At 40.5% G+C, this 25,189-nt stretch overlaps 1 protein-coding gene across 2 annotated transcripts in view; it reads right to left on the bottom strand.

The window, feature by feature from the left end:
• The window catches only part of PTPRB (protein tyrosine phosphatase, receptor type B), a 121,474-nt gene continuing 112,245 nt past the window's right edge, over nt 15,961-25,189 (bottom strand). The window contains exons 33-34 of one of the 2 annotated variants that reach the window (XM_005680175.3): nt 19,880-20,000; nt 15,961-17,370 (exon numbers count right to left, since the gene is read on the bottom strand). In XM_005680175.3, the coding sequence (XP_005680232.2) occupies nt 17,348-17,370; nt 19,880-20,000 (144 nt within the window). In that variant the 3' untranslated portion in view covers nt 15,961-17,347. The remainder of the gene's footprint in view (nt 17,371-19,879; nt 20,001-25,189) is intronic. The other variant, XM_018047943.1, reaches the window with a different exon arrangement.

Below are 25,189 nucleotides of genomic sequence, written 5' to 3'. Positions count from 1 at the left end.
CAACAGAAATAACCTGAAGAGGAGGGATAATAGTTAAAGGTGGTAAAATAATGAGGAAGAAATGAGCTTTGAGTGTTTCTTGCCTTTGTTTTTAATATGATTTATAGTTTAATAGATTTATATAAGTTGCAAACTTATATAATTTTTAATAATGGCTGTGTTTAACAGCTGGTTCAGAACTTTACATTTGGCTCCCATGGACTCAAGCTAAGTACCTCTATGGGAAATGAGTGTGTCCGTTTATCTATGCTTCCCCAGCCGTGAGGTATTTTCAGTTCTTATTGGCCCTGCTGGTTATTTCAGAGCTGAAGGCTCAATCTTCCTCCCACTTTTTCTTGTAGGATGGATCTTACAGAGGCAGGGAAGACTTTGTCTCTAATATAAACATGCGGTACTATTGAACCTCAGTTGCAGGCAAAATTTAATGTCTCCAGGTGGGGCAAAGTTTGGAGAAGGCAATGGCACCCCACTCCAGTACTCTTGCCTGGAAAATGCCATGGACAGAGGAGCCTGGTAGGCTGCAGTCCATGGGGTCGCTAAGAATCGGGCACAACTGAGCAACTTCACTTTCACTCTTTACTTTCATGCATTGGAGAAGGAAATGGCAACCCACTCCAGTATTCTTGCCTGGAGAATCCCAGGGACAGAGAAGCCTAGTGGGCTGCCGTCTATGGGGTCGCACAGAGTCGGACAGGACTGAAGCGACTTAGCAGCAGCAGTAACAGCAGGGCAAAGGTGGAGAGGTGGACTCTCAAATGCACTCTTCTAAAAGGGTGTTATTACCTCCAGCATCTGAGATTTCAGGTGGGAGGGCAAGAAGGAAGCCTGAACTATTACTACTCTAGTCAGGTGCTGGGACCATTAGGGGATGATCTGTGTAGGGACAGAGCAGTGGCATTTTCTCAGAGTCATGTGGACCCAGCTGCTCAAATAAATTAATGTTCCAATTCAAATGACTCATTTTTTAGGAACATTAAGTTCACAGCCAATTTGTCAATAAAAGAAAACTACCACCTCATTTTTCTAGCTCAAAGAGTAACGCTTAAATTTTATGAGTTATAAATGCCACTTTTCAAAGGACGAATTGAGACATACAAAGGTGGCGCTGCAGCCTCGTTGGCACCCTGTTCAGCTTGGCCGCCATGTTTTCTTTTTTTTTTCTTTTTTCTTTTTTAGTTTTTTATTTTTTAAATTTTAAAATCTTTAATTCTTACATGCGTTCCCAAACATGAACCCCCCTCCCACTTCCCTCCCCATAACATCTCTCTGGGTCATCCCCATGCACCAGCCCCAAGCATGCTGTATCCTGCATCAGACATAGACTGGCGATTCAATTCTTACATGATAGTATACATGTTAGAATGCCATTCTCCCAAATCATCCCACCCTCTCCCTCTCCCTCTCCCTCTGAGTCCAAAAGTCCGTTATACACATCTGTGTCTTTTTTCCTGTCTTGCATACAGGGTCGTCATTGCCATCTTCCTAAATTCCATATATATGTGCTAGTATACTGTATTGGTGTTTTTCTTTCTGGCTTACTTCACTCTGTATAATCGGCTCCAGTTTCATCCATCTCATCAGAACTGATTCAAATGAATTCTTTTTAACGGCTGAGTAATACTCCATTGTGTATATGTACCACAGCTTTCTTATCCATTCCTCTGCTGATGGACATCTAGGTTGCTTCCATGTCCTGGCTATTATAAACAGTGCTGCGATGAAAATTGGGGTACATGTGTCTCTTTCAATTCTGGTTTCCTCGGTGTGTACACCATGTTTTCCAGGAGGGTCACGGTACCTCCTACTGTCTCCTGAGGCTAACAGAAACTTTTGGTTTTCCTAGGGAAGACTAAGGGAAGACATGGTATCTACTTACAAATATTTGAAAAGCTATCATGTAAAAGAGATTAGAATTTGTTTTACAAATTATCAAAGTAGTAGAAATAGGGGCTCTGAATATAGAGGCTTGAGTTTCCGTTTTAGTTTCATCATTTACTGGTTGTATGACCTTGGACAAATTTTATAAACTCTCTCAATCTCAGATCCATTATCTTGATTTAGAGTACATTAGTTTCCCATCACTATTGTAACACATTTTCATGAGTTTGGTGGCTTTGTTGTTGTTCAGTCGCTCTACTGCTGCTGCTGCTGCTGCTGCCAAGTCGCTTCAGTCGTGTCCAACTCTGTGCAACCCCATGGACGGCAGCCCACCCGGCTCCCCCATCCCTGGGATTCTTCAGGCAAGAACACTGGAGTGGGTTGCCATTTCCTTCTCCAATGCATGAAAGTGAGAAGTGGAAGTGAAGTTGCTTAGTCATGTCTGACTCTTCACGACCCTATGGACTGCAGCCTACCAGGCTCCTCCGCCCATGGGATTTTCCAGGCAACAGTACTGGAGTGGGATGCCATTGCCTTCTCTCTCTGTTGCTCAGTCATGTCCAACTCTTTGCAACCCCATGGACAGCAGCATGCCAGGCTTCCCTGTCCTTCACTCTCTCCCAGAATTTGCTCAAACTCATGCCCATTGAGTTGATGATGCCAACCAACCATTTTATCTTCTATTGCTCCATTCTCCTGCTCTCAATTTTGCCCAGCATTGGGGTCTTTTCCAATGAGTTGGCTCTTTGCATCAGGTGGCCAAAGTACCGGAGCTTCAAATTCAGCATCAATGCTTCCAATGAATATTTAGGGTTGATTTCCTTTAGGATTGACAGGTTTGATTTCCTTGCAGTCCAAGGGACTCTCAAGAGTCTCCTCCAACACCACAGTTCGAAAACATCAACTCTTTGGCACTCAGCCTTCATGGTCTATCTCTCATATCCATACATGACTACTGGAAAACTGACTTAAAACAACCTAAATTTGTTATCTTACAGTTCTTGGGGTCAGACTCCACAGAATGGGCTTCATTGTGCTAAAATCAAAATGTCAGCATGGTTGCATTCCTTCTGGAAGCTCTAGGAAATAATCCATTTCTTTTCTCAGCTTCTGGAGCTCACCTGCATTCCTTGGCTCATGGCCCTTTTCTTTCATCTTCAACATCAGAAATATTAGACCAACTTCTCACACTGATGTCTCTGGTTCTCTTTATCTCGCCTCTGTCTTCAATTTATAAGAACTCTTGTAGTTGGGCCCACCCAAAGAATCCAAGACAGTCTCTCCATCTCAGGGTTAGCTGATTAGCAGCTTAATTCCATTGGCAACTTTGATTCCCCTTTGCCATGAAAATTAAATTGAAATAATGTGCTCAGTCACATCTGATGCTTTGCAGCCTCAAGGATGGTAGCCCACCAGGCTCCTCTGTCCATGGAATTTTCCAGGCAAGAATACTGGAATGCATTGCCATTTCTTCCTCCCTGGATCTTCCCAACCCAAGGATTGCACTCCTGTCTCTTGCATCTCCTGCACAGGCAGGCGGGTTCTTTACCACTAGTGCCACCTGGGAAGCCCCGCCTTTGCCATGTAACCTAACATACTCATATTCACAGGTTTCAGGGATTAGAAAGTGGCTATTTCAGTATCCATTATTCTTTCTACTAAATGAGGATAAAAATATCATGAGTGTGGATCTAAAATTGCATGCAGGTGAGAAATCATTCACATTTTGAAGCAAATCCAGACTAGAATCAAGTTCAAAACAAATCCAGACTTAGGTAAGGAGACACTATTCGAAAAAAAAATATTGCCAATGGTGAGTGGGGTGGGGGAGAGATGGTTGTAATGGGAGAAGTGGATCATTGCAAGAGGAGTTCCATCCATCAGATTTGCAAGCATCACAAGTGCCAGGCAGCAAAGGACTTTTCTTTTTACAGAGGAATAAACCAGGCTGGAAAGAACTGGGTGTGGGGAAGTGTGCTGAGCTGGTGATGGTGTGACTAGACAGTTGATCGGAGAATGTTCTGTCCTGAGCTCAGCCTGTTCTCAGGGCAGCCACTCTGGAGGGGTTGTTTGCTGGCTCAGCAACTTGAGTCAGTTATTTATTTCTCTAAACTCATTTCCTCATTGTGAAGTTGTACAAATGCAGAGCTTGTCAACAGGCTTTTGTTCTTGAACCCAATTGGTCTCAAAATTCTGTGCTCCCTTCCAGAGAAAAAGACCAATGACTACAAATGAAAACTCAATCTTTGCAAAGTCCTTTTTAAAGCTGAATTCTGTTAAAAAGCTACAAACTTATTTTCTGATCATTATCTAGTTAATGAGATGAAACCACCCTCAGAGAATTATATGAAATAGCTTTCAAATTTTTGCTTCACTATTTTTCATAACACCAGAACATAGTATGAATGCATTGATTTAGAAGCTCTGTTAATGGGGCCTAGTTAAACTGTGCTTTATTAATATTTCTCCAGGTGATTCTGGTGGTGGTTTAGTTGTTAAGTCATTTCCGATTCTTTTGTGACCCCATGAACTGAATCTCGTCAGGTTCCAAGGTCTGTGGGATTTCCCAGGCAAGAATGCTGGAGTAAGTTGCCATTTCCTTCTCCAGGGGATCTTCCTGACTCAGGGATCATACCCATATCTCTTGCTTGACAGGTGGATTCTTTACCAGTGAGCTACCACTCCAAAGCTTGAGAACTGCTGGTAGAATGGTTGACACTAACTTTGAAGCTGGATTGTCAGGGTTTGAATCCTGGTTCTGCTGTTAATTGGCTGTGTTATTAAGGCTTGATTTCTCATCTCACAGGGTTTTTGGGGAGGCCTGACTCAATTAAAATGTGTGAGAAAGCAATGAATGACGCCCAGCACTTTGTTGAAATGCATCTCTTTCTATTATATAATTATTCCATGCTCATGCTCAGTCATGTTCAACTATTTGCAACACCATGGACTGTAGCCTGCCAGACTCTTTTGTCCATGGGATTTTCCAGGCAAGAATACTGGAGTGGGGTGCCAGTTCCTCTTCAAGGGACCTTCCTGACCCAGGGAATGAACTTGCATCTCTTGCATTGTAGGTAGATTCTGTACCTGTTGAGCCATATTATGTTATTATCATTACTATTATAATAACATCTGAAGTCAATCTCATATTCATTCACCTGGTGCCTTGGAGAGCTTGTTCTGGAAACTATGAAGTCTCAGGGGGAAGACAGAACAAATTATTTTGACATAATATGCCATTGTGCATGAAAAATGGAAAATGTTTCTGTGGGTACAGAAGTAACCCTAAGTTGGAGCTGAGTTTCAGAAGACAAGTTTGGGAACTGGTCAACAGCCATCTTGGGGTCAAGAGAAGGTCACTGCTAGTTTTTGATACTTCTGGTATAATAAAAAAAATTTTAAGTTTAAAAAAATGTCTAAAGAGGTTTCTAGAAATTGTTTAAATCACAAAATAATGAAAGGATTTCTTTAAAAATATTTCTTTATAAAACACTCCCGGCAGATTGATCTAATAACAGGCCTGAGTTGAAAGTTATCTGAAGCTTGTCTTCATCTCTCACTTCTGTCTGCATCTCTGTGACTACATTTAACTTTATGTGTAGACAAGTCAGACTTCCCCAGTGGCTCAGAGGTAAAGAATCCACCTGCAACACAGGAGACATAAGAGATGCAAGTTTCATTCCTGGGTTAGGAAGATTCTGTGGAGGAGGGCATGGCAACCCACTCTAGTATTCTTGCCTGGAGAATCCCATGGACAGAGGAGCTTGGTGAGCTACAGCCCAGAGGGTAGCAAAGAGTCAGATATGACTGAAGCAACTTACACACACACAAACACAAGCACATAGATAGATCAAAGGGTTATGTTTGCTACCCTTTGTGAGGGTGAAGCCTGAGCTAATGACCTTCCTGCCCCCTGTGCTGGGTCCTGGGTTTCAGAGAAGAGGTAAGAACTATTTCAGGGAGGAGACAAAGGAATATATCAGAGCAAAAATGTATAGAACAGCAGCATGCGCCCTAGAAACCACAAGGGTTTGAATGATAAAATGTAAATTGCAGGGAGAAGAGGGGCTACATTTGCAGCTGGGGAAGAAGACATGGGCCAAGTCATCAAAGACTTTCTATGGCCACAATTATCTTGTGGATAATTGAGAGTCACTGGTCAATTTCAGGAGGACCATGGTTTGGGGCTTCCCTGGTGGCTCAGCTGGTAAAAAATTTGCCTGCAATATGGGATACCTGGGTTCGAACCCTGGGTTGGGAAGATCCCCTGGAGAAGGGAACGGCTACCTACTCCAGTGTCCTGGCCTGGAGGATTCCATGAACTAGACCATGGGGTCACAAAGAGTCGGACATGACTAAGCGACTTTCACATCACATCACATGGTCACTTTCATATTTTAGATCAGTCACTCAGATGGCAGTGTAGAAGGGGGACTGGAGTGCCAGACAGAGGCACAGGGACAACACAGAGGACTTCTGCATTTGCTGGGGTGGTGAGATATGAAGCCAGGCAGACAGTGATCAAGAGAAGGGTTAGCTATCTTGTATATAGAAGGTTAATAGAAACAGTAACACAGAGAAACTGCTGATGACTTCCTGTCCTGGAGGTGTGGATGGAGAAGACAAATGGTCCTTGAAGCTTAATAAAGTCACACAGCTTTTAAGTGGGTCTCAGTGTACTGCTCTACCCCCAAACCCTTGGCATGTTGTCCCACCAAGTGTGTGCACGGCCTTGAGTGCTGAGGCCCTGGGAAATTCCAGTGGAGCCAGGAAGACTGTCCACTTCTTGGGCATTGGTTCCTTTGTTGAGCTCTGCTCATACCCTTTTGAGTATGCCTTCCATTTCCTGCCAGACCTCTGTCTGTTGGACTGATGCTATCTTTACCCAAGTGAAGGTGATGAGTGAGCATTCAGTCCCACCTTCCTTGCTCATGGCTAGGGCTTGGGGGACGGAGTAGAAGTGGCACCTTTGAGGTCTTCGCTTCCCTGTCCTTCATTCCTTCTCACTCTTCACGTGCTTGCTTTTTCAGCCTTGCTTATTCTAAATAGTATCATAGGTGGTTCAGGGGTTAAGAATCTGCCTTCCAATGCAGGGGATGTGGGTTCAGTCCTGGACTGGGGAACTCAGATCCTACATGCCATGGGGGAACTAAGCCTCCATGAAGCAACTACAGAAGCCCAGCACAGACAAAAACTAAATAAATAATAAAATAAATAAATAAACAGTGTCATAGAGGCCTGTTCCTGTTCTCCTTTCTCTGCTGGTTCAGCAGTCATCTAGGGCTGAACTTTGTAGCCTCTGGTTGTTAGAATCTTTGAGAGTTTGCAGCTGCCTTTTAAGGCATCTTCCCATTTCTCTCACCTTATTTAGGGGTTCCTCCCTGTGGTGACTTCCTGTTCTTGGTGTCTCCCATTCTGTGTTGACCTGCCATTTCTACATGGGACAGCCAGTATCTATTTGCCCTAAGAATTTACTGCCATCTTGAGAACTGTTTACTAGCTTTTCCTGGGCCCCAGAGGGAACAGATAGGATGGCATTTAGGGTCCATGATGGTGCTATCACATTCAGTCTGCAAAACTGGGAGGGAAATAAATGTCAAGGCTATTGGACTCATGGTCCTTTGAGCAAGAGTTAGCAGGGTCAGGCTGGAGGAAAGTGATGTGCAGCACATAAATGAGTCTTTGATGCTGAAGTGAAAGCTGAAGGCTCAACATTGAATTTGAGCTGTGGGGGTTAATCAGCCTTTTCTCCAACCTGCGGTATAGGAGGAAGTGGTTATGAACACACTCTTCAAAATTGCACAGTTCCTGCTCAGTGTCAGGCTCTGACATTTGCCAGCTCTGTGACCTAGGTCCAGATATTTACTCTGAGTCTCTCACCTTCTGTGTGCCTCAGTTTCTATATCTGTAGAATGGGAATAATCGTAATCCCTGCCTTATCTACTTTTTCAAGAATTAAATGAGATACCGCAGGTAAGGCTGTACAGAGTGCTACCTGGGACACAATAGTAATAGTTGCTAACATTTATTAAGTGCTTTTTATGTGCTAAGGGTCAAAAACGTTACACATTATTATTCTTTGTCACACAGGGTTTGACAAAATTTCTTCTCAAAGAATTAGATTTGACTAAGAAGAAGCTGCAAAGCAAAGAGGCTCCACACAGAACAGCACATGTCCAATCACCTGGGAGGCTTGTCACACACACTATGCTGGGCTTCACCCCCAGAGTTTCAGATTCAATAGGATCACGGGGGCGTGAGTTTGAGAATTTGCATTTGTAACCAGCTGATATCAGTGCTGCTGGTCTGGGAACCAAACTTTGTAATACTCCGGTAGAGAGGTTTGTTGTTTAGTCCCCAAGTCATGTCCTGTTCTTTTTGACCCCATGGACTGTAGCCACCAGGCTCCTTTCCCAGGCAAGAATATTGGAGTGGGCTGCTGTTTCCTTCTTCAGGGGGTATTCCTGACCCAGGTATTGAACCCAGTCTCCTGCTTGGCAGACAAAGTTTTTACCACTGACCCATCAGAGCACAGAGGTTAAGTGGCCACATTTTGAAGTCAGAAAGATTCACATTGGAAACTAAGTAGGGGATAGTGTGGGGCCTTGGGCAAATTACTCTCTCTTTAAACTTCAGTTTCCTTATCTCCAATGTAAGTCTGATGACTAGGCTGTGTGTAAAGAGTTAAATTAGATGATGCTATAGTTAGTGCATTGTATGCATTAGCTATTGTTCCTATTCTTCCGCTAAGTTTTGGGCAATATCTTGGTCTTCTCTGTGCCTCTGCTTTCTAATCTATAAAGTGGAAACAATCATTGACTGATAGCATATGATGGGTGAAGGCACTCACTAAGATAATAGCCTGGAGTCAAACTTTAAGTAATAACCTAGAGATTAAACATGCAGTCCCTGGGACTTCCCTGATGGTCCAGTGATTAAGAATTCACCTTCTAACTCACGGAATGTGGGTTCCATCCCTGGTCCAACTCATTGGAAAAGACCCTGATGCTGGAAAAGACTGAGGGCAGGAGGAGAAGGGCATGGCAGAGGATGAGAGGGTTGGATGGCATCACTGACTCAAAGGACATGAGTTTGAGCAAGCTCTGGGAGATGGTGAAGGATTGGGAAACCTGGGGTGCTGCAGTCAATGGGACTGCAAAGAATCAGACATGACTGACCCACTGAGCAACAACAGGGAACTAAGATCCCCCATGCCCTGGAGCAACTTATCCCAGCACACCACAACAAAGACCTAGCACAGCAAAAAAAAAAGAACAAAAACAAAAGCGAAAAAAATGAAGTCCCCATCTATAGCACTTTAAACAGAACTTAGAACGTCTTCCTCTTAAATGAGAAAATCCTCTGTAACTGCAAGGGGTCTAAGACTCCCAATGTCACCTTCATAGCTCTCACCTTTCTCTTTACTTTTGCCTTCTTCCTCCCAGTTTTCCACCAGCGTGGGCTCATTCATGTTCTTCTGTCCTGTTTCATCTTTGTTTATTGCTGATGTGGTATTCTTCACAGGTAGACAGTTGTTGACCCCTCCCTCCCACCCCACCCGCCACCCCCCCTCCCACTCCCTGCCCTGTCATCTGTCATGAATGGGGAAGGAGTACCTACTTGGGTGAAGACTGGATCAGGGGTCATTGGAAAGTTCTTTAGGAATGAAATATGGCTTGAATCTTGAATTTATGACTCCTACAAATGGTATTTTCTGATGGAGGTTAGATTTAGGAATGCTCCCAAGCTTCTGAACGTTTCCTCTTTAAACACCCTTTGTTTCTGTAGCTGTCTTGTCAGCTTTTTGTTTTTACTTTTGTTGTTGTTTTCATTTACCTCCTTGGCAAACCTTAAGACACAGAAACTTCTTGGCCGCCAACAGCTAGCAGCAGGGTCACAGAGACAGGAAACATATTTCATTGTTAGTTCTTTCTTTTTTTTTTTTTTTAAATAATTTTTTATTTTTTTTAAATTTTAAAATCTTTAATTCTTACATGCGTTCCCAAACATGAACCCCCCTCCCACCTCCCTCCCCACAACATCTCTCTGGGTCATCCCCATGCACCAGCCCCAAGCAAGCTGCACCCTACGTCAGACATGGACTGGCGATTCAATTCTTACATGACAGTATACATGTTAGAATTCCCATTCTCCCAAATCATCCCACCCTCTCCCTCTCCCTCTGAGTCCAAAAGTCCGGTATACACATCTGTGTCTTTTTTCCTGTCTTGCATACAGGGTCGTCATTGCCATCTTCCTAAATTCCATATATATGTGTTAGTATACTGTATTGGTGTTTTTCTTTCTGGCTTACTTCACTCTGTATAATTGGCTCCAGTTTCATCCATCTCATCAGAACTGATTCAAATGAATTCTTTTTAACGGCTGAGTAATACTCCATTGTGTATATGTACCACAGCTTTCTTATCCATTCATCTGCTGATGGACATCTAGGTTGTTTCCATGTCCTGGCTATTATAAACAGTGCTGCGATGAACATTGGGGTACATGAAAAGACTGAAACAGATGCCAAGTTTCTTCCTGGGGTCAAGAGCTCCAAGAGCAAAATAATTTAATATTAAGATACTCTACACAAAGTTTCTTGTATCATTACAATAAACCCTAGGATAAAAAGGGCAAGCCTTATCTAGATCTACAGTTCTCTAAAATAATGATACAATGTTCTTTGGGAGATGCTGGGTTGGGGAGATATTTTAGTTAAGCCTGGCCTTTGGCAAGTGTTAACTCCTACACAGAACCATCCCTGCATGGTTTTCTCTATTACTCAAGCTTGAATTTTACCAGTTAATTTTTATCCTTGTATTATGAATGCTCCTTTTACTGGCAACATCAAAATCTTTGCCAATTCTTTCCAAATCTAGTGGTAGAAATTTTGGGGGTTTTAGGTGGTTTGATTTTATCAGCTTCAATAAAAAATGTTTTATAATACTATTATGTTTTTAAAAAAGCATGTTTTTCTCCTTTACTGTTCAATAGTACTTCAGCTTTAAGATGGTGATGACTTTTGCTAAGGTATGACTCTAAAATATAGTCTGAGATTTGTTTGGGTGTCTCCAAACATACAAAATTAAAGCAATAATCACATAAAATGTTGAAAGTTCCACTCAGAGTTCTGTCTCAGTGTGCAAGATGGCAATTACATGCCCTGGATCTGAGAATCATTCTTTTTCATTTTTTCTATATTTACATGTAGGCAGGTCCACCCCCACAAGTGATTGGAAGATAAGATTTAGTTCTAGCATTGTCCTATTTTGCTCTATAATCTTAAACTTGGTCTTGGTTTCCATCATTGTCCATCCTAAAGTGGCCCTTTCAGTTCTAACACTTCATGATTGTGGAGGATACTCCAGCAGAATTACTAAGTGATAATTTCATATGCTCATATTTCCTTTTCCTTTAGGAGTAAATGCCATCAAACAAACAGCTACTTTGGGAATAACAAGGTCAAGCCTCAGAGGTCAAATTATTTTTGCTAACACAATTTGAATCCAGAAACTGTTTCAAAATGAAGGATGGATTTGATTTCATGGTTTTACATGTAAATCTGTTATGGTACTTTTTTTTTTTTTAATGAAGATTTCTGTAAGTAAGTTGTAGAAAAATGAAACACTGGAGTTGTGAAGGACAGTGAGTTTTTTCAACTGAAATATGAAAAAGTGAAAAAAAAAAAAAGGCAAAATAATGATTCTGGAAATAGACACAGCAGCTCTTAACCAAATGTCACACCACCCGCTTATGTGTGAAGTGCTTCTAAAGGGCTCAGGGGATCCAGCTGGGGCAGCGCCTCTGAGAATACACAGACACTGTTGGTGATAGATGACATTTTGGTTACCAATGAATTAGAGAACTGAAACCAAGAATTTAGCTGGAGACAGTCAACCAGAGAGTCTATTATATGTTCGTGATACCCTAGGTAACCAACTAGGAATTCACAGGAGCAAAGGTTAAAACAACCAAGTTCTTCATGATAATGGCTTGCAAGATTTTTCTCATTTAGAAGCAGTCACTTCTGACCTTTCTCCTGAGCAGTCAGATGACAGAAATTGATAAATGAGATACAGGCAAATAGAAGACAGAACATTTTCCTTCAACAAATAGCAGTTTTATTCACTAGTGGGAAGGTGTTTATGACACTATATAGATTGTTTTTGGCCACAGTTACAGTATGAAAATATATTAAGCGAATACATAAATTAAATACAAAGACTATGGAAGTGCTTTCTTTAAACAGAGTTGGTTAGAAAATACAACAATGTGGAGAGGTACTATCATAAGAAAAAAACAGAACCATTGACTGCCATTTTAAATGACCAGATTTGCGGAGAAAGAAAACATAATATAAAAAACATAAAAAGTGCTCTATTAAAGAACATAACATATTCAATTGCTAGATGTATTTGCCTTGTTTATTTAAGCTTCACACAAATCAAGGAACAGCCAGATGAGCCTCCATGAACACTAGCATTATTAGATACTGACTACCTAAATACCCAAAGTACTGGGCCAGAAGCAATTTCCACTCACAAGGTATATGCTGAATGTCTATGAGCTGTGTACTAATTTCTATTAGGTGGGAGTATAAAAGAGATCAAAGACTTGGTTCTTATCCTTGCAGAACTGAGAAGCCTGATGGGTCCTACCCGGGAAACTAAAGATTAAGGACTCTTGAGGTCGGAACTTTGGTGCACCTTGTGTTCAGGGTGCTTGAAATCGGGAGATTTCACGAAGGCCACTGGAGACTCTCACTTCAGCTTGCAGGGGAAAGCCACCCAACTCTATGGCGCACTCCGAAAGCCACAACTGCACATGCTCCTTTCTGTGGGAAGGCTTACTTGCTCACTCACAAGATGTTATGAAAACACAACATCTCCAACATAACAGAAAGCTTACTCTTAGGATGAAGATAGTTTTTCTTAAAAGAAATTCCTTACTGCAGAAAACAGCCATAACTAAACTTTCTTGTGAATATTCTAGAAGAAACATACTACTTTCGTCTGACATCATTCACCATTTCAACAGCTTATTTTGATATCTTACATAAGATCATGTACACTGGCATATAGGTTACAAAAATCATTTTTGGTAGGTCTGTTAATAGAGCTTTTTATTTCCATTACATAAGCCTTTATTTTAGGAGCATTCACCAACCATTTTCTTATGTCATGAATGCATCTATATAGACAACCTTTTAAAAAAATAAAATGCCTTATTTTTGTGGCATATATTTATTCCTAGGGAGCCTCCCTACAAGTCAAGAGTAGTCTTTTAGTCAAAAATATTTCCATTGCTAGAAACATTTTTAGAACAGAACAGATTTTTGCTATTATCATGGCTGCATTAAATGTTACCCTGCATTTTGACTAAAATGGCCAAACATTTCAAAGGCACCATCCACTGAAAGAATCTAAGGTAGTGTGTTCAGAATTCCAAACTCAGTTTCGTCAAACACCTGGTCAATTCACAAAACTAAATGAATCAGTTCAATTGCTTAATCAGCTATATCATCTGGCTGACATAGTCCACGTGAATCCTTCAAAGGATAATGCATCTTAATAGAAGCATATGACATCCCCAAGAAACAGTCTGGACACAGAAGGAATGCTGTTTCTTCTTTCTGATGATGTCTGCTTAGATCCCCTCTTTTCAAATATTTTTCTTTCTTTGTATTATTTCACTCATTTTCTGCAGTCATAGTTTATAAATTTTCCCTTGAGTGAAATAATCTTTGAATACTTGATATGATTTGAAATCTCAGGTTAAAAATACTCTGAACCTTAACAGAACATTTGGGCTGATAACAGCCTTTTCCACTCCGTCTCATTGGAATGAGGTACCATTGAAGCCTTGCTCATAGCCACTTCCAGGAGGATCCTTTTTGCCACTCTCGTGAGTCATCAGTTGCTTCGATTTCCTCAATGAAATGGAATGTGGAGAATCCTTGAACTGCTACATCAAACAAGCAGCTTATTACCTTTTTTTTTTTTTTCCCTCCCAATCAGGTCAGATTTGGTGTGGCTCATTTGTGTGAACTAAAACTCTAGAGCACCCCAGAGCTGGTGCTTAGATTCTGCTACTTGCTGTTATTCAGATCTGGCAGGTTTATTAATTTAGGACTCCAGCCGTAGAGACCCGGAAGCCTAAGTGAATGAGAATTCAGTGCATAGTCAACAGTTTTCTTCCAAGAGGTAAGGAAAGTGTTTAAATACAAGGACCTGGATCCTGAGACACTAGAAGAAGCAGAGTGCGAAGTATAAGAGGTGAAGCCTATTTTTGTATTGCTGGACATCTGCTTAGTGGTTTCATATTATTTTCAAATGTCATTTGGGGCTTTATTCCAAGAGATAATAAAATTAATTAAAGACCCTACCAAATAAAATTGTCCCCAATATATTGTGTGCTGTGGCCATTTTAGTGTTCAAAAGTGAAATCATTGTCATCTCTTCTAAAATGTGGAGACAGAAAGACTATGACATACCAATGGGTATGAGGAGATGAGATGGACAGAAAATAAAATCACCTTCTACTGGGAAAGCAAACATATTCAAAAAGGAGAAGGGGAAGTGTAGTGAAAAAGAGGGGCTTGGAAGTGTTAAGTGCTGCTGAATTTCTTAGGACAAGTGCAGACCCAGAAAGGGAGAGGAGCCTTGGAAAAATCTGACTCAAGAGCTGAAAAATTGGCTGCTATCCAGAGAAGACAGAATAATACGAAATGGATTTAATGAGTAGAGATTAAAGGAGTTAATTATAAAGGACTTGGATAAATAATTATTAAGATGCAAGACAGGAACCTTCCAAGATTTGATAGCTCAAAAGCACTTTGAAGGCTTGATGATTAAAGTGTACTGCACAGGTGCACAGCCAGGATGCCCAGCGCGACAGGAAGTGGAGTGTTTACCAAGACGTAACACATGATGGGGTTTAATTAATTGAGCTGAATGTCAAGGAAACCTGTTTTTCCCTCCTCCTAAATTTAATAAATAGATCAACTAGATTATGTATTTAGTCTTTGATGGTGGTGGGAGGGAAGACAGTGAAATATTTGTTGCTAAGGAGATTTAAAATTAGCCAGGTGGAGGGTAGAAATAAATTTGTCCTGCATTAGACTAAAAGAACATACAGTTTTCCCTTGTCGTGTCCATTTCCATAACTCTGATTCCACCCCAGATATGCCAGGGTATGTACTGTGACAGCCGTGTAGGTTTGTTATGGTTTTAATTCTTGATTTGTGCAATTAATTGCTTTCTTTCTCTTTTTGGTTCAGAGATTTGCTAGAGAAGCAGAATCAGCGCTTGCCAGTTTGTGGCCCAAGGAAGGCTGCCACTGCCCTGCTTCTAGGTAATGTCACTGCCTTGCTGAGGCCCTCTTTCAGGTTTAATTGAAAATAGTAACAACAATCCCACCATTATCACTGTGATGTATTCTCTTTATTGAATAGAAATGTGTAGTTTCTAGGACAGTACCTAGCAAGTTGCAGGCATTTAAACTTTCCTAAATGAGTGAGAAGCCAAAAATGAATTTCTTTCCATGTAGTTGGATGTGCTTCGTACCCAGTGATGTTGGCTTAAAATTCTGGTTTTTAAGAATTTATTGCTTTTTCTTATTAATACAGGGAAAGTTATTTCTAATAGACATATCATCTCATATATCTCCGATCTTTATTTTCACTCCAGTGGTACCTCTGCCACACTTACATGTATGTTATTCCTTTTCATTTCTAGAAGAGCCATCTGGTTTCCTGAAACAGGATCAGACCCTAACACTGTCATTTCACAAGGCATTGAGCATGGTAACACTGTGAAGATTTGGAATCCTCTTCCCATTCATTCTTATAAAGGTTTTTCCTGTTTCCACAAACTTCAAGAAGCCCTGGAAATTTTTCCATTTTGGGTGTAGCCTTAATTTACTACAACTATATTAGGTATATTTAATGATTTTTCCACTTACTATGGCAATTACACCCATTATAGTACTTATGGGGCTCAACAGTTTGTAGCAAAAAATATACATTTTGAAAAGAAACATACTCTTCCTGCAAATGAAGCTATGAGACCAACAACCTGAATCTCTAAATCTCAAATTTATTACAGAGAAATCTGTAGTGAGAAAAAGGCAAACATTCCTGACTCATCTCTCAGGTAGCCATGATGATACCATACAGGTGTGTTTCAAATTTTCTCCAGGAAGACCCTTGGAACTGGAACTTGGAGAGGGCAATGCTCACTTTTTGACTCACTGAAATTTGTGATAGGCAAAACTGGTCAACTTGGCAGAGTATGAGTGCCTTTTATAGTAAATGCAACTGAAGGTGACTACTTGATATTTTGACCTCAATGATTTACTAAAAAAAAGGTGTCTGGGAAATTTTGTACTAGGCACCATTGAACTTTTCAGTATTTTTTAAATTAGTGATATATGATGTTTGTGGATATTTCTCTAGAGGTATTAACATTAGGCCCTTTGATCAGTAGCATAATATGCCACCACAATCTTCTTTTAATGGGAAATCCAAGTATGACCAGTGCGATTTTGACTTTTCCAGGAGTGCAGCCTCCTAGCAATGAGACAAAGATGAGTGTGTGTCCATTGGCCAAAACACACATCCCAGTGTGAGATGCATGCTCACACATAGCACACTGTGGATGCAGTGGAACAGTCTCCCATGGCTGCGGACGGTGCTTTGCATGTTGCCTGTGTTTCCAGTCAGGGCAGCAGGTGGCACGCCTCTGGATAAGAGGAATTCATCACTTCTGTTCTGGTCATCCTCTCTCAGAACCCTCAGCCCGGCAGCCTGGACTTGCCTTGCAAGTTACGTGGCCCCTAAGCTGACCACGTTGGCTTGGAGCTTTGGCAGGACAAAGGGGAGACACTAACCACATGAGGCACAAACACCTACTTCAGCTTTGGTGCTGCTTAATCTCATCTCTTCAACCCTTTCTTTTGATTGTGATATTATTACATTGTCACATATATTAATTGCTTTTGGATCATCTTTGGGTCCCAGCAATGCCCTCAAACCAGCTGTACTCTCTGCTCTTTCCAGCCCTGCCCTGTATCCTGCCCAGTAGGTATCAAAACTGGCCTAGGGGATCACCCCTGCAAACCACCTCCATACACTTTTTACCACTTGTCCTGTTATACAGGGTGAATTAGTTTAGGTAGAACAAGCCATGAACACTTTGGTGTGGAAAAATAGTATTATATAAAGCTTAATATTAAACATTATGAAAAATACATATTTACAGAAGAAACTACAAATTACAGCTATGTACAATAGTATCTGTTACCTTTAAATTACATAAAATCTTTAAAATTCTCCAGATTAATAAATTATACATAATATCAACAGAAATAGCTGGCACCTCTGTAGGGCATGAAGCAAGTTTTTCTTTTTTTTTAAATAAAATCACACAGTGAATAGTTTCGATCCAGGAGATCTTCGGGTGCATTCTCAATGCCTTGAATAGCCTGAATCTGAAAGGAAAGACACTGGAATTAGAGGCTGTAGTGGGGTATGTCATAATTGTTTGTTCTATTTATGAAAATGATGAATGTCAAATACTAGCAGAAATGATGGAAACTTAATATGGTTTAGGATGAGACCATCCCTGTGGGGACCAGGTCACTGCATTCAGGACTGTAGATTACTAGAACTGGAAAAGACTAGTGATTCCAGTCTAACCCTCTGGTTTTCCAGATGAGCCCATAGGCCCAGAGTGGTACAGAAATTCACTCAGGGTTACCCGGCTTGTGAATGCTAGCTAGTTCCAGAGCTAGGACCTGAATCCTAACTTTCAGATGCCTGAAGCTAACCATACCATAATTAGCTTCCTTTAAACGCACCCAAGATCACACTAATAAAAGACCCTTAAACAAGCCAAAACAAGACAAGGAAACTCCAAGATCCCCCAGAGCTTCCTCTATCCTGGGCTTCTTAAAGAATCTCACATGCAAAACCTATTAATTTACTCTCCTGATAAATTAGGGGGTAATTATTTACAAAACAAAAGGATTATCTGATTTACAAAGAACTCATTTAAATAGCAGCCCTCTCATGTATGTGTGCTTTACAGATTATTAACTGTTTAATATATTGGCTAGGTGGGTGGGTACAGAGGGTACAGAGAACTAGATAAAACTGAAGAGCATTTTGAAATGGAGATAAAAGAGCTCTGAAATAATGTTTGTCCAAAAGAAAAAAAAAGATCTATGGGTGGACATTGGTCCATGTGGCAAGAAATTGAAACTTATGCTAACAACCACAGAATGAACAATCTTTTTTTTTTTATTACTTTATTTATTTACTTATTTATTTTGGTTTTTTTTTTAATTTTTTTTAAATTTTTTAAATTTTAAAATCTTTAATTCTTACATACGTTCCCAAACATGAACCCCCCTCCCACCTCCCTCCCCACAACATCTCTCTGGGTCATCCCCATGCACCAGCCCCAAGCATGCTGCACCCTACGTCAGACATGGACTGGCAATTCAATTCTTACATGACAGTATACATGTTAGAATTCCCATTCTCCCCAATCATCCCACCCTCTCCCTCTCCCTCTGAGTCCAAAAGTCCGTTATACACATCTGTGTCTTTTTTCCTGTCTTGCATACAGGGTCGAGAATGAACAATCTTGAAGTGAACACTCCAGCCCCAGTCAAACCTTCAGATGACTGTAGCCCTGGCCAATGTCTTGACTTATGAGAGACCCAGGACCAGACCACTCAGCTAAGCCCCTTCCAAATTCCTGATCTACAGAAACTATGACATAATAAATGTACAAGTCAGCTAACAAATTTTGAGGTAATTTGTTAGCTGGAAATAAATTACAATGTAACTTCAAATTTGCAATTAGCCAGTGTGATAACATAGATTTTAATGATGGTCCTGAGTAGGAAAAAGCAGACCCTTCACATGTCAATTAATTATTGTCTGATCAAAGCAGTGCCTTACAAAGTTTATACATTTTCTTCTACTGAATTTTTCATTTAAAAATTACATGTTACACGCTTGTTCTATAAAATTTAGAAAAAACATAAAATGGAAGAAAAATGAAATGTTAGTTTACTGCTCAGAGAAATTTCATTTACTACTGTGATATATTTCTTTCTCTCTGGCTTCCCGGGTGGCTCAGTGGTAAACAATCTGTCTACCAATGCAGGAGACATAGGTTCGATCCCTGCATCGGGAAATCTCAAGGAGAAAATGGCAGCTCACTCCAGTATTTCTGCCTGAAAAATCCCATGGACAGAGGAGCCTGGTGGGCTGCAGTCCACAAGGTCACAAAGAGTCGGACACGACCGAGTGACTGAGCATGCATATTTCTCTCCAGTCTTTTGTTTGTTTGTTTTTGCCCCATGTGCTGTTCTTGTTTGTTTAACATTCTGCATTTCTTACTTATTTATGAGAAAATATATACTATTATAATATCCTTAAAGATATCACTCTTAATGACTGTATTGTGTTCTACTCAGTGAATGCACCACGGTATGCTTAGTCCTCCCCTGTTGAACATTTATGTTTTTTTCACTCAGACCTTTAACTATGAAAAGCTTCACACATAAAGCTTTTTCAGTACTTAGGGTGGTAGTAGAAATACTGGGTGACAAGAACATAATAAGGACCTTCATACATATGGCCAAGTTCTTCTCCAATGGGATTTTACAATTTGAACTCCCAGTTGCTATCTCAAAGCATCCTCTTTAGTAGTAAGCCTTATTCCTTAGATATATTAAGCCAAGTCCTGAACAGAGGGCACCCCAAGCCTAGGAGGAGATACCACGTGAAACCTGTGCTCCACCGTGGGGGTTCCCTCCCCACTCAGCCTCTCTTCCTTGTTGCCACTTTTTGAGGGCCTTTCCCTCAAACCTTTGGGGAGAAGAAATGATCAGTGTGTGTTAGGAAAGCTTGAGGTTTTTAATGGCTTCCAGATAGACTGTATTTTGCTAAATACACTTATAAAGTAGAGCAGTAAGCTCCTACCTCTGTGATACTCTGGATTCACATTTTCGTAGATTGGAAACAAAGGGTTTTCTTGTTCACTCCGTAGCTTCCTTGCTCTGAGAACATCTCTTACACACTGATGTAGGTACACATACTGACACTATGAAAAAGCAGAAGACATGTCAGAGGAAGGCAGATTCTCAAGCATAAGAAAGTTGAGGGACACTACTATATATAAAATGGATAACTAATAAGGACCTACTGTATTAAGCATAGGGAACTCTTCCCAATACTCTGTAATGGCCTAGATGAGAAGGAATCTAAAAAGCAGTGGATATGTGTATATGTATAACTGATTTACTTTGCTGTACACCTGAAATTAATACAACAAATGTAACTCCAATAAAATTGTTTAAAAAAATTTTTTTAATGACAAGATACTTATAAAAAAGAAAGAAAGACAAGGGACTCTCACCAAACCTCAACAGTAATGGGATTCTATAATGGTTAGCAAATTTCATGATAACCCTTCACTAATGGCTTCTAGTATGTAGAAGAGTGACTACTTTCTATTACCACAGAGAAGAGAATGATGAAAAAGGGCAGAAAGGCAGTGTTTATTCATCTTTTTTAGGTACATGCATATTTATAATATGTCCTATGAGGGCCAACAACTATGTCTGACCATAGTAGGTCCTCCACAAATAGTTATTAAATATACAAAATGAATGCCAAACACTGTGTTATGCATTTTCTATGAATTATTTAATTATTTTGACAACCTCATATAGTAGATATAATCATCCATATGAATAGAAACTAAGAGAAGATAAGTAACTTCTCCAAGGTCACACAGCTAAGAAATGAGATCCTAGGATTTAATCCGGGTATGTGAGCCCAAACTTCGTGCTTTTTTCATTACATCAATTTTCTTAGATGAAACCTAAAATCATTGCATTATTGAATGCGAAAATAATGTCACTGCATACTGTGCTGTTTCATTCTTTTTTGGTGGGGGTGGTATGGTGAGAAAAAAGAGGTTGTACAATAGATGTGCATATCTTGGTTCTCAGTATCTGAGTCTGACTCATGAAAGAATCTCAAAGATGTTGGCTTACTGCAGAAAATCATAGAGGCTTTGCTGTTGTTCAGTTGCTAAGTCATGTCCAACTCTTTGTGACCTTCTGAGCTGCAGCATGCCAGGCTTCCCTGTCCTTCACCATCTCCTGGAGTTTGCTCAGACTCATGTCCATTGAGTCAGTGATGCCATCCAACCATCTCACCTTTTGCTGCCCCCTTCTCTTCCTGCCCAAAGTCTTTCCCAGCCTCAGGATCTTTTCCAATGAGTCAGGTCTTAGCATCAAGTGACCAAAGTTTTGGAGCTTCAGGTTCAGTATCAGTCATTCCAATGAATATTCAGGGTTGATTTCCTTTAGGATTGACTGGTTTGATCTCCTTGGTGTCCAAGGGACTCTCAAAAGTCTTCTCCAGCACCACAATTGGAAAACATCATTTCTTCAGTGCTCAGCCTTCTTCATGGTCCAGCTCTCACATCCATACATGACTACTGGAAAAACCATAGCTTCGACTATGTGGACTTTTGGCAGCAAAATAATGTCTCTGTTTCTTAATACACTGTCTAGGTTTGTTATAGCTTTTCTTCCAAGGAGCAAGGGTCTTAATTTTGGGGTTGCAGTACCATTCACAGTGATTTTGGAGCCCAAGAAAATGAAATCTGTCACTGCTTCCACTTTTTCCCTATTTGCCATGAAATGATGGGACCAGATGCCATGATCTTTGTTTTCTGAATGTTGAGTTTTAAGCCAGCTTTTCACTTCCCTCTTTCAACTTCATTAAGAAGGCTTACACAGTGAGAACAGCCCCACCTGTTAGCTATCTGGGAACTACTTTTTTTTTTTTTGCTGTCCCTTTGGAGAAGTTGTGTTCTCCTTTGTGCAGTTTTTTTTTTTTTTTTAACATTTTAGATGTTGGAAATGCTTAAATTCTTTACAAATAGAGTGACATTTTGAAATATTTTTATTCACAGTCTGCTGATAATGGTTCTGTTTAAAAAGATAAGAATTCTTATAGTTCAAATTTCTAATCTGCTTTGACATGTTTCCTTGGGTCAGAATTTGAGCAAGAAGTTAACCAAATGTAACGTATAAAGTCAGTTATAAAGAACAAGACAAAATTAGATTTCAGCCAAATTTTAAGCCATGAAATTTGGTCATATATCAGATTATTTTCATAAAAAGAGTCATGGAGCAATTCAGCACATTGTCATTTCAACCTGTATGAAAGCAAGTAAAACGTATTGGGTTGGCCAACATGTTTGCTTGGGTTTTCCATAAAATGTTACGAAAAAACCCAAATGAACTTTTTGGCCAACCCAATGATTATGTTTGTGTGAGAAAGTGACAGATTTTGTATTACTCTGAAGCCTAATCAGACTCTTCTAGGTTGGAAAAGCAACTGGTCTCCTCTGGATGTCTGTTTGTGCCATTTACCAGGGCACAATGATGTGGGTTGGTTGTTACTGCCCTAAATCACCTTTTGGGTAAGGAGTATGGTGCATCTTGTCTGTGGTTTAGAAACTACCTTCGAAACAGAAACAAATATGGAAGAGTCAGTGTTTTCGTGACCAAAAGGACACTATAGAGACCTTCCCTGACCATAGAAGCTCAGCCACGGGCAGCTAATCGTGTGCACTGGGCTCCTTTCCTTACTACCAACCAAGCTGTGTGAGAAGGGAATGAATGTGTGATGTTAGCGCTCAGCCTTGGGCTCTCCTTCCTCAGACTAGGACTCTGGGCTTTCGGTCTGCCACCAGCTGGCCTAGATAGAGATCTCAGTTTCTGCATCTGTAAAACAAGGAGGCAAGGGTCTCTTCTACAGCTAACTTCTTTTGACCATTGAAGATTTGTATTAGATTTTGTGATGCTGTCAATTAGATGGATATCGAAAAACATTCCTAGACTCTATGTTTAAGGTGATCCATGTGGTCAGTTTTAGAGTATTTTCAAGGTTTGAGACACAAAGGGAGACTATAAATCTGTCTTCAGCAATGACCTTTAAAAGTGGACAGGTATTTATTTTTATGTGTTGGCACTAGGCACTGTCCCTGGGTGCATGGTCATCTACTCAAGGGAACCCATCATGTAGGTCTGGTATCATCATTAGATTAGAACATTTCAGAGAAACAAACCAATCATAAGTGACGTCTGTGCTAATATTAATAATGATCCTCTGCAATCCTGCTCACAAACTCAGCTTACTTGTTATGAGTATCTTATGATCTTGAAAATTCGAGAAGGGTACTCTCCTGAAAACGGTTGTTTGTACAGGCAGTCATTTTCCTCATCTTGAAAACTACCACATTAGAGACTGACACTTCCCTCATTCCTCCCATCCAAAGCATAAATCTCATTTTCAGTTCCAGTTGGATATTAAATGAGTTTGGGACCTTGGAGTTTGGCTGTGAATGAGTTCTCGTATGCTATGCCTTATTAATAAGTTCTTCAACAATGATCTACTCTGGGCTTTGAAACCAGTTAATATTCATTAATTTGCCTTGTCTTAAATATAAATTCTTCTTTTCCCAACAGAATACCCCTTTGAGAATGATTACTTCTAAAACCTTTCAGTTTGTTAATGTGCTCCCCACTTTATTCTTAATGAAAAGTAGACAAAGTCTAATGTATGAATTTCACATCATAAAAGCTCATTTTTTCTCTCTGTCTAGCAAGCTGGTGAAGCCTTAGTTCCATTCAATTTCACCAATATCTGTAGTATGAGATAATATTTATAGGATTGTACTTGGAGCCTTTCACGGTCTCTGAGTGCACAGTTTAGCAGAGGGGCAGGTATATGAACAAGTAAGGTGATAAATATAAGACAGAATTGTATATGAGGCTTCATACATGAGAAGAAGCCATCAGGTTCACTTTTGGAGAAGGAAAATATAGAGCTAGAGAGAAAAGGTGACATTTGTTAAGAATTTGAGCAAAGAAATAGGACATTCCAAATGATCTAAATTACACAAAAGGGTACATATATTCTGGAAACTGTGAGCAGTCTAGTGTAGTTAAAAGGTAGGGTGCATAAGTCATGGGAAACTCCCAGGAGAATCCCCCAAATGTGCACTGAGTCCCACAACATTCCACCGTTTCCTCCTCACAGGAAGCAGATGACATTCACAGATGGTGACTATCAGCTCTTTTTCTTTAACAAGAGCATTTGAGTGTCTCTCTCAGAAGCAGGCAGGAAACATGCCCCAAGTTAGGCTAAAAGGAGGAGGGTCACACTCACAAATCCCTTGTCTAATGTCTTTTATTTAGAGGCCTTTGCTCTTTAATATATTGATCAAAACTTGTGAAGCCCTACACACCTTTGTCTCCCAAATAAAGCAAAATAAAGTTGATGCTGATGTCTCTCTGTGGACCCAGAAAAGAAATACAAGGGATGTCAGAATGTCCTTTTTCTTTGGCTGGAATCATCACCCACAGGGGCTCAGCTGTGGCTTGCACCCCTCTGCCCTCACTCTCATATCCAAGTGAGCAGTATTGGGTCTGAGTGTCTGAGACTGTAGAAGGAGCCCACCTTCAGCAGAGCCTTAAAGCAAGACAGATAATGTCTGGATATTGTTTGGGATTTTGTTTGCTAGAGAAAAAAGGAAAGAGAAAATTTCTATCTTATTGAAATCTTTATTCAACATGATCAAAAGAATCACTGTTTCTGGACCAGAGAAGGAAAACTTCCTTAATTTTAATCTTAAAAGAGTGGGGGTGGGTGGCATTATGACATGAAACTGGGGAAGTAAGTTGGAGCCAGGTTCTAAAGAACTTGAAAATCATTTTAAAGCAATGAAGAGTTTTCCACAATTTTTATGCAGGGGGCTGACACAGTGACAGAGTGCTTTGTTGGTGGCAGTGGTGATAAAGAGCTGTTAGAGCAGAAGCTGGGGGCAGGAGACCCATGAGCAGGCTACTGTGAAGGCTCACTGGGAGGTGATAAAGGGCCAGGCAAGGGCAGAGAGTCTAGAACAAGGAGGAAGATGCTGAGTAGAATGGACAGGGCTTAACGATTGCTCGAATGTGTCTGTGGGAACAGTCAGATCCCCAGCCTGGGCAAACAAGTGAAGGTCAAGATGAATGGCAACACCATCACCTAAAACTAAAAGAAGAAACAGCAGAAGTGCTTCTCTTGTTTGTTTTTCAAAAAAATGACTATAAGACTTCCTGGTGGAACTGTCCATGAAGCAGGTACTTGGGTGAATGCTGGGGTAGGAGAATGAGATCTGGGAGATCTGAGCAGGTATGTGGTTCCCGAAGCCATGGAAATGGAAGA

This window comes from Capra hircus, chromosome 5, assembly GCF_001704415.2.
Source record: "Capra hircus breed San Clemente chromosome 5, ASM170441v1, whole genome shotgun sequence".
Taxonomy (NCBI): domain Eukaryota; kingdom Metazoa; phylum Chordata; class Mammalia; order Artiodactyla; family Bovidae; genus Capra; species Capra hircus.
This window is presented reverse-complemented; position numbering and strand designations above follow the sequence as displayed.